The sequence below is a fragment of the Bipolaris victoriae genome (assembly GCF_000527765.1).
Source record: "Bipolaris victoriae FI3 unplaced genomic scaffold scaffold_27, whole genome shotgun sequence".
NCBI classification, from domain to species: Eukaryota; Fungi; Ascomycota; class Dothideomycetes; order Pleosporales; family Pleosporaceae; genus Bipolaris; species Bipolaris victoriae.
Genome location: NW_014575365.1, coordinates 294,496 through 304,755, shown reverse-complemented (window position 1 = coordinate 304,755; position 10,260 = coordinate 294,496). Strand labels below are relative to the sequence as shown.

The 10,260-nt window shown below is 42.9% G+C and overlaps 2 protein-coding genes across 2 annotated transcripts; one reads left to right on the top strand and one right to left on the bottom strand.

Moving 5' to 3' along the window:
- Positions 1–2,054: 2,054 nt before the first annotated feature.
- Positions 2,055–2,635, bottom strand: COCVIDRAFT_14622 (hypothetical protein; the record flags this gene model as incomplete). Its single annotated transcript, XM_014702785.1, has 3 exons — positions 2,055–2,236; positions 2,292–2,474; positions 2,530–2,635. The coding sequence occupies 3 exons, from the start codon at positions 2,633–2,635 to the stop codon at positions 2,055–2,057; spliced, it is 471 nt and encodes a 156-aa protein (XP_014558271.1).
- A 4,203-nt stretch (positions 2,636–6,838) lies between these two features.
- Positions 6,839–9,442, top strand: COCVIDRAFT_94710 (hypothetical protein; the record flags this gene model as incomplete). Its single annotated transcript, XM_014702880.1, has 2 exons — positions 6,839–8,984; positions 9,051–9,442. 2 exons carry the CDS (start codon positions 6,839–6,841, stop codon positions 9,440–9,442), a joined length of 2,538 nt encoding a protein of 845 aa, XP_014558366.1.
- Between the last annotated feature and the right edge of the window lie 818 nt (positions 9,443–10,260).

Here is a 10,260-nt window from a genome sequence, read left to right as displayed (position 1 = left end):
TAGTTTTTTACTTTAACTATATAGTTATTTTTTTAATACCTAATTTTAGTAGATTAGAGTATAGTCTACTATTCTTTTCTAAGATAAATAATCTAATACGCTATATAGTAAATAGAGAAAAAAAAGTTAAGTTAAGTTATATAAAATTGATTGTTAGTAGAAATACTTAGTTAAGTAGTAAAGATAGTCTAAGATTTAAAATACTTAAGAACTAAAAGAAAACTTAATAAAAGTATATTATAGATAATATCTAGAAAAGAGAGAGCTAGACTATTAAGAGAGAGCTAGTATATTAAGAGAGATAAAGATTTAAAAGAATTAGCCTATAACCTATCTAGATTAGCTAATAGTCTAGATAGTAATAGCTTAATAGTAGAAATGTTTATACTAGAGATAGAGCTTCTCTTAGTATACTATTTTACGCGATTCTTGAACTTAGAAAGTATAAAATTATAATAAGTAAAAGAATACTTATAAAACTTTACTTTAAGAAGTTCTATCTATTATTAAAAAAGCTAAGCGTTTAGCTAAGCCTATTAAGCTCTTAACTACGTAACTTAAAGTTCCTTTTACTTACGCTCTTACTAAACTTACTTCTACTCTTTCTTTAATCTAAATAAACTATACTTAGCTTTTATAGATATATTACTTATATAATAACTAGTTATTATATCTATAAGATGATTAACATTTTTCTTTTTAAAATATTTATAATAAAATAGTATTTTTTTTTACTATTAAATATAGTTAATATAAGAATAGTAGTTATTTTTTAATTCTAAGTAGAAATATATTAGAGAGATAGGACCTTATATATAGTTAGAAAGACTAGAATTAGAAAGAAATAGTTATAAAAGCCTAGAGCCTACTAACCTTATATATAGCTAACGCTTTAATACGTAATATAAGAAAATAATAACCTAGAGTATTAAGATAATAGCTCTAAAGAGAGAGATAATATTATAAGTATTAACTAGAAAGATTCTCTTTCTAGATATAATAATAAATAGTTGGAAAACTACTAAGAATTATACTAAGTATAACTATTACGGGGCTAAAGATTATTTAATAAACTATTCTACTAAGATAGAATATTCTACTAAGTATAGAATAGTAATAAACTTTAGAATAGTATACTATTTAAGATATTCTACTAAGAGGTAGAAGAATAAAATTAATAAAATAGTAGAACTAGAAGTATTAAGTATATAAAGATATATAGATTTTATTATTACTTTTATTATAGTTAACTTAAATTATACTTTCTTACTAGTTATACTACTAAGTAAGATTATTACTTATTAGTTTATTTAATATAGACTAGTAGTTATTAAACCTTAATTATCTTCTATCTAAGTATACTACTTTACTATATTACTAGATAAACACTTATAGCACTCTTTATACTATCTTTCTTACTCTAACCTAGATTAAGCTTAGAGAAGTATTAGTACCTAACTCTATATAATAAGTAGTTTATTAAAAGAAAATTTACTTAAAAGTATTTATAAGTAGAGTATATATTATTTAATCGTAACTTAATCTCTATCTCTACTTAACTTATTATAAATCTTTTAGTACTTATATTTAATTCTAGTACTATAGTTTAAAAAAGATAGAGATAGAGTTATATAGACTATATAAGTTAGAGAGATATAAAATTACTAAGAGCTAGGTAGAGATAGAGTAGAGTAGTAATAATATAAGATTCTAACCTCTATCTCTACCTAGCTCTTAGTAACTCTACTTCTACCTAACTCTTTACAACTCTACTTCTATCTAATCTCTACTTTTATCCTAGTCTATTTATTTAATTTCTATCTATCTATTCTTACTATATGATATAAAAAAGATATAAGTAAATTATAGAGAATACTAATACAATTAGTAGTCGAATAGTAAATGTATTTTTATATGAGTAAAGCTAGAAATAGAATAGTAAAAGCTGGATAGGAGTATGGTAATATAGCTTTTAGCTATGATGTAGCTGTGTTATTTTATATTGTAGTTACTACGTATCGTTCTTATCTTTTTGTGGTTCATCACTCAGCTATCTACATATTGCGGTTGTCGACGTCGCAGTTCGTTGTCCCACGCCAGTCATTGAAGTTTTGCTGGAAAAAGTCGAGGTACAGGTCATGTCCGTGCGAGCCCTCGAATGTCGTGATGTCGGCTTTGAAGGAGCCATCAGGTTCAGAGTAGCAAGCTTTGTTGTTGATGTTTGGCTTGCCGTTACCTACAGTACGAGTTAGCATCAATCATCCAATATTGGTTGGAAACGACAATCTTACCTTGAAGGATAGCGCAGAAGAGATTGAGAAGATCCCGACGTCGGTTGTCTGGGCCGGCTTCAAGGCGTACACCATATCGGCGGAAGCCGCCAGATGGCCAGTTATTGTACCAGTTGGCTCGAATCCAACAGTCCGCTCGCTTCTCAACATTCTCAACATTCTCGATTCGCGCGGGATCAGCGGCTGGCTTGGTCAGCATTGCTGAAGTTGGTGAAAATGTGTGGTCTGGAAAGCTTACTGCGAACTTCAATGTCTGCTCTTTCTGTAGACTCCGGGATTGCTACAGCAGCGGCCAACAAGGGCGAAAGAAGGCATGCAATAACAGCGACAGAGGGGGTCTTCATGTTGGCTGATTTGTTGGGAAGTCTTGAAACTAAGGAAGTTTATGAAGCTTTACAAGTGAGTTGGTCAGTTGGTGAGTGGTGAGGATTCAAACTTACAACGTCGAGGGTATGATACTTATACTTCGAGTCGATAGGTACGTCGCGCAGGTAGCTATTTCGGGCGTACCATTACTCCTGCAACTGTAATATAGTAACTAGAGGCCGGACCCTTTACCTGAATGTATGTTTAGGCGGCCTCGTTCCCTTAGGCAGCCTGCAGATACGGTACAGTGAGAATTAAGGCACTCTCTTGTCACTTGATGTAGCAAAGATATTTTTCTGATTCTAATGGCTCCAAAGCAATTGTGGGTATAAACTACAAAGGTCGAGCAAGATAGGTATCATTCCTCAAAACTGCCAGATAGGCCTATGACTGTCAATGATGATTATCATCAATGGTGGTTAGAATATCTGCGTTCGATCAGGTTCAGCCGGTATTGGTGTTGCATTGGCAAGGCCTCCAATGAGGTCGTGAACCCCAAGCTCATTATTGCGTTTCGGGAATTTAGGATTTGTCTGTGCTTGATGGAATTCAACTCTGGCTTACTCCTGGTCGTTTTTGTGGGGTATTCAGGCCTTCCTTTTCCCTATATTAGATGTCTTAATGCTGGAAGTCACTGGAAAGTGATGCAAGGACCCCTTAGATTTTGTGGAGCTGCCAATCATAACCGAAAAGCAGCAGCGAAGGGAGAACATAGCTGCTATTTCTCTACAGAGTAGATTCCCTTTGCCTTTGCTGCATCAGCAAACTCATAATGTAAGCATGTTCGTCACGCCGCCAGACGTACCTAGCACAGCAGCTATGGACCTGCTGTATCCAGACTCTGCCAGGTAAAGCTTGGTGGATAGGACATCCACACAGGCACAACGGATAACACGGCGCCTTCTTAGGCGTGCACTTTAACATCCTTTGCCGGTGTTGGTTTAGTGTCTTCTAGGCCCATACATACCAAGTCAGGATACGGCCCTACTCCTATTGTAACACGGTGCATGTTTCCGTTGCCAATGAGCGTACTTACATAGGTGTATGTAAAAACATAGTCCAGCATCGATCACATAGTGCACCTAGTCTCTCCACTATCATCCAAACTCGTACCATACACTCCATGCGTGGCTGTCGCCGCTGCTTCCCCCACGCAGGGCGGGGCCGTGCCGCGCCGCTGCGCCACGCCAGCTGCGGAAGCGCCTCCATCAATAACCCGCACTAGCCCATTCCGTACTTTCCTATGCTAGTTCTTAACCAGGAAGTCGTTGCGGACCAATCGCATCTCCAATCTTTGTATTGCCTAAGCATATGAGCAGGCGTGCCTGCCAGCTACTCGTCTGCAAAATAGTCTGTATTTATAACGCTCAAATAGTTGCGAGTTCGATATGACGCTTGAAGGCACAGCACGCTCCCCACCAAACTTGGCACTGCAATACCTACAGCCTTGATAAAAGCCTCTCATTGGAGCTTAGGTCCTAACCAAAAAGTTCAATGTACAGTGATTGCAGAAGGGAACTTGTAATTCAATCAACCATCCCACGGTGGCACCTAGTCCAAGCACCTTGCGCGCTACGCACCATCCAACTGATCCATAGTTTTTATCTCAATGGATCGTTGTCGGGTATGTTGTAGAAGAATTGTGAACAGGATAATTCTATTCGGGTCGTCTATTAGATGTAGCATCGTTGGCCTCAGCTAATGAGATTCAGGGATGAGATATGCATCAAACCCGGCCACAAAGTTTGAAGGTGAGATTTGAGGAACCAAGGTACTTTATCATGAAGAAAGATTTTGAGGCATTTATGACAAGCTGTGCACGCTAGACATTGAAACTATGGTGCCAAGTTGAGCCTGACTTGGCTGTTGCGGGATCTATCCACTGGTCGTCCCAAGCAAACTCCTCCTTTGAAACATTCTGCTGTCGGATCTGAGCCTTATCTTTGGTGACGTTGTGTTCGATTCGGAGTAGTTGGCAACTGTCTTGAGTGGTTGAGAAAAAGGTTCAAATTGCCTGCCTTGTCTAAAAAGAAGAACACATTAAAAGGAAAACTCCTGCCTGTCCCGACGTTTACCTGCTCTTCCAAGTGATTTGATACAATAGCTTCTACGTCAACACTCCATTTTCAGTAAGAGGATCTTTGATACGCACGATGTATTAGTCATTGGAATAGGTTTGATGAAGACATTGTAAGACGTCTTGGCCTCCGCGGACGCGCCTTCATCGCAAACGAATACACGAAAATTGTCTCTTGGACAGTCAAGTGCGCAAGCATCTATCTTATTTCAAATCCTCTTGCCAGCAAGCGACAAGGACATCGGCATTTGGGACATGGCCGCCCATGATCATAAGCTTTGTCGTGTGTGGTAAGCGAAACGCTAGAGCTTGAAATACATACGGCAACCCATCTAATACCACGCAAAAAATTAGATCACGGCACACAATGGCGCGATAGGTTGAGCGCGCTCAAACAGAGCATTTTAGTAGCGTACAGAATTCAGGTCGACACAGGGGGCGGCGTCTTTCTGAGTGAGTGACAATCCTTTCTCAGTCAACTTTAATTGACAAATGTCAGATATTTGAAACAATAGCTGATGTAACAGTCTCGCCATCTTGTATTGAAAAGTGCACTGTGTAAGACGTAAAGCTACGTTGCCTGTTGAATCTGTAGTTGCAAGGCACAAATGTACTATACAATGCAGTAACCTTAATACCTATCTTGGTAGTCATAGTGAGCATCATGAGGACGCCTACGAACTCGGGCATAACACTCTAATTTTCAACCAAGATATATTCAAGGCTGGACGAATCCCATAATCGACGAACTAGAGAGTGACTTGTATGTTCGACTGTATCATGCTCTTTAATAAGCGTCAGTCAGCCTCGTTTTCGATAAGCATATACAAGTTCCAGAGGGCAATGATTCAAGATCCTTATATGTCGAATTTGGGGGAATAAGTAACTTTTGCTTATGCTTTGATGAGATTTGGCGCAAGTAAGCAATCATGATTTCGTCTTCTTGATCATAATAGGCCACACCCTCTTGTTCTTTTATTCAAAATTCTATTCAAGTCAGGCCCCTGAAAATTTTCTACCTATAGTTTACTGGTGTATGTGCTAAAATCTATCTTTAATCATCTTCAACTTCGTCTGTGGTTTGATTCTACATTTGTTTCTCTCCTAGAGTTGAGCTCTACATGAAGACAGCTATGTATTTACCGATGGGAACGCGGGGCTGGATCTAACGCATTAATACGCGCGTCCATCAATTCATGGACTATGCTCGGGATTTGAGATATGAAGAGGCTTACAACCATGCAAGAAGACGTAGTGCGATTGATTCTGAGCTTGAGAGATGTCTGACTGCACAGCATCAAGCTGGAGCCTTACCATCTCACACAAGACGGCTTGGCTATATGTAAGCACCAATCATCATGTTGCTGGCGCTGGAGCCAAGAACCCTAATTACGACTTGGACAATCTCGGTAGCAGAAAATGAGTTGGGTAGAAGCCAGAGGATATGGAATGTCAGTCCTGGTATCATCTTTCCATTCTCACAAAAGGTCCCGAACAAAATCAATATTTCATTTTGCTCACCAAGGCCATGTAAACTTCTTGTGATTATCGATTATACTCAAGGCACAGTGGTTGGACAAAACTCAAAATCTCGGTGATTAATCCTGGTAACCAACACTTCCTTTATTCAGTGCAATATAGTAGTTTTAGAGTGTGATCTATTTTTGAACCCGATCACAGAGCTTGACTCAGTATATGGTCAGTAAAGTCTTCTTCTGAACTACTGGACTCTAAGGGTCGATTTACGACATGCGTCGTTGTCTGCTCTTAATCTTGAAGATAGTTTGGATATTAAGGTGGACGAAGACATTGATGATATTAGGCTTCCTTCGTTGCTCAATTAAAGCTATCTTTTCGCCGCTGTACTGTTACAATACATCGCTTCGTAACTGCACAGCTCAATTGTGATCAAGCCGCTGGACGATTGGATGTCGCCCCACCACCCCGGATTTCCCCAGCGCACGTGGCACGTTCACATGCCTCGGCTCAAACACAGCAGGCGTCATGGCACGCACATGCAAGGTACACCACCTTCAACCACCCGACGCGATCTTCCCACTCCACGAAGTGCAAATCGTCCTGGAAAGGATGTTCACGGCCAACCATGGCCGCACAATCTACTTTACGGAAACCTCATGACCCGCTCTTAGCCCTCTACGACCACTATGCCACTCTTCTCAAGTCTCGCGTCCGGGGTGCATCCAAGCTTACCAAGCTATTGTCCACTATCACCCTCCTCTTCACCATCATAGGCACTGGCTATGGAGGCCAGCGACTATACAAAAGCCGACGCGCAGAAAAGGAGACAGGCCGGCGGCTTTTGAGGCGCAATTCGGGGCTGAAGAACAAAGATGGCTCCAGGACAATCTACGTGCCCAATCGCGACTCTACATCCAAAGTCGTCATACATCCCACTAAGCAGACAACCTTTGATGCCCATCGCAGGCTCTTTCTTCAACCTCCACGCGCAGCGCGCATGGCCGACACACATCCAAACGACCCACAAGCACCGCCTCCACAGACCAAGCCTGGCCTGAACCTCGCGTTTCTGCATCAGTTCCTCAGCTTGCTGAATATCATGATACCAAGGTGGAATAGCAAGGAGACGGGTCTATTAGTCAGCCATAGCGTGTTCCTCATGCTACGGACGTACCTTTCCTTGGTTGTAGCCCGGCTCGATGGCGAGATCGTGCGAGATCTTGTTGCAGGCAACGGCAAGGCATTTCTTTGGGGCATTATCAAGTGGCTAGGCGTTGGGACCTTTTCATCTTACACCAACGCCATGATAAAGTTCCTGCAGAGCAAGGTGTCCATTGCTTTCCGCACCCGGCTGACGCGATATATTCACGATCTTTATCTGAACGACCATCTCAACTACTACAAGCTACAAAATCTGGATGGAGGCGTAGGACTCGCCGATCAGTACATTACGCAAGATTTGACCTTGTTCTGTGCCAGTGCTGCATCACTGTATTCCAGCCTGGGCAAGCCGTTTGTTGATCTTTGTGTCTTCAATTATCAACTCTACAAGTCTCTGGGGCCATTAGCCTTGACGGGGCTGCTCAGCAACTACTTCTTGACAGCGACGGTTTTGAGAAAACTCTCACCACCCTTTGGTAAACTCAAAGCAGTAGAAGGACGAAGAGAAGGCGAGTTCCGGGCTCTCCATTCGAGACTCATTGCAAATGCAGAGGAAGTCGCCTTCTATGGCGGTGACGAAATGGAAAAGCATTTTCTCGAGCGTGGCTTCAAGGACCTCAAGCACTGGATGGAGGGCATCTACAGCCTGAAGATCAGATACAATATGCTTGAAGATTTTGTGTTGAAATATTCTTGGTCGGCGTTTGGGTACCTAATCACATCTCTCCCAGTCTTCTTGCCAGCCTGGGGCGGCCTGGGTAGTGCGCCAGAGGTCCCGGGGAGCGAGCGTACAGAACGCGAGCGAAGTCGCATGAAGGATTTTATCACGAACAAGCGACTTATGTTGTCACTCGCAGACGCTGGTGGCCGAATGATGTACAGCATCAAGGATTTGTCCGAACTCGCAGGTTATACCTCGCGCGTTTACACACTTATTAGCACGCTTCATCGCGTCCACGCTGACGCATACTACCCCCTTCCAGGCACACGCCCAGAGCTTTACTCAGTCTCTGACATCCAAGGCACGGTACACAAAGGCTTTGATGGCATTCGCCTTGAACACGTGCCCATTGTTGCGCCAGCTTTGCATCCAAGAGGAGGTGAAGAGTTACTCGAATCGCTTTCTTTCATTGTGCACTCTGGCGAACATCTTCTCATCACTGGCCCCAATGGTTGCGGTAAGAGTGCTGTCGCGCGTATCGTCGCCGGCCTATGGCCTGCATATCGGGGCCTCGTCAGCCGCCCACGCACTATTGGCGTAGACGGCATCATGTTCTTACCTCAACGGCCATATCTATCCACTGGCACGCTCCGTGACCAAGTCATCTACCCACACACCGACGCTGACATGAAGGATGCTGGGCGCCGCGACCTTGAGCTCTCCCAGATCCTAGAAGAAGCTAAGCTGGGCTACTTGCCCGATCGCGAAGGCGGCTGGGACACCAAGAAGGTGTGGAAAGATGTTTTCAGCGGTGGAGAGAAGCAGCGCATGGGTCTCGCTAGGTTGTTGTATCACGAACCACGCTACGCCTTCATCGATGAGGGCACAAGTGCTGTTAGCAGCGATGTCGAGGGTCTACTGTATGAACGCGCAAAGGCAAAGGGAATCAGTAAGTTAACCAGACTTGTTCTTCTTTCCAAAACTTTCCACCTGGTTTACTGACTCTCCAATCTAGCTCTTATCACTATATCTACTCGCGCTAGCTTAAAGCGTTACCACACCTTCACCCTCACCCTCGGCATGGGGGAGCATGGCGACGAATGGGAGTTCCAGCGTATTGGCACACAGTCTGAGAAGTCGAGCGTAGAAAAGGAACTAGCGGAGCTCAGGGAGCGCTTAGCTAAGGTCGAGGGTTGGAAGAAGAGGAGAGAGGAGATTGAGGCCGAGTTGAATAGGGTGTGGGTTGAGAATGAGAATGGTGAAGATGGAGAGAGGGAGGAATTGGCGCCGCCGCCATATCTAGAGAAGGAAGAGCAAGATGTATTAGAGAATGAGGTCACTGAGTTGAACATGGGAGATAATCTGGGCGAGGAGAATGTGACGGGGGTTTCTGGTGATGGTATGTAATCTGGAGCGGAAGTGAAGGGATGCGGTGGAAACGTTTGGTTTAGGCATGCGTAGAAATCAGTTTGCTGATTGAAAACATACTTGTATTCTTACGTTACTAGAGCCTTGTCCTCATCTTTGTAGTTGTTTGTGAGACGGCTTTTGTGCGTCTTTCACGTCTTCGCATGCAAACAATCATGCGAAACAGTTGATAGCTTGATATTTCTACACACCTCCACTCGCAGTCGTTGCGGCTCGGCTGAATTCTACATGAATTGGTCAAATAATGAGAATCTGCAATTCTTTGAACGGTCGACATCGTTCTGCTACAGCTTTAGTGGTGTTTCATGAAGGCTATTGTGTTGGGCGCAGACTCCGCCCCACAACGTGACCACGTAGTCTTTCTTGCAGCGTCTACTTATGGCATGTAAATACGCATACACGTAGCGCGCTTTTAATACATCAATCCGCATCGCAAGATGAAATGCACGTGGTGATCTGCTGCAGAAGTCTGCACAGACTGTATTGCGACAGTACACTAGTGAGTCGGAAAATGACGATCGTCCCGCTGTTCAACAACTTCACGATTTGGGTGATCACACGTAAGGCTAGTTCTATTATTGAATCTCTCGACTGAACCCATGCCTGGTTAGATGCCAACCAAGGCGCATTGATAAGATCATACACCTGGTTTTCACATCTCAAACTTGCCCCTGGTATTCGTGACGTAGAGTCCCTACCCCTTGACTCTGGGGCTACCGCGGTCAGCTTGACAGTCAAGGGGCTACCTGACACTTTTTGAACTACTCGTAAAAGTCCTACAAACACCTTTCCCTGGA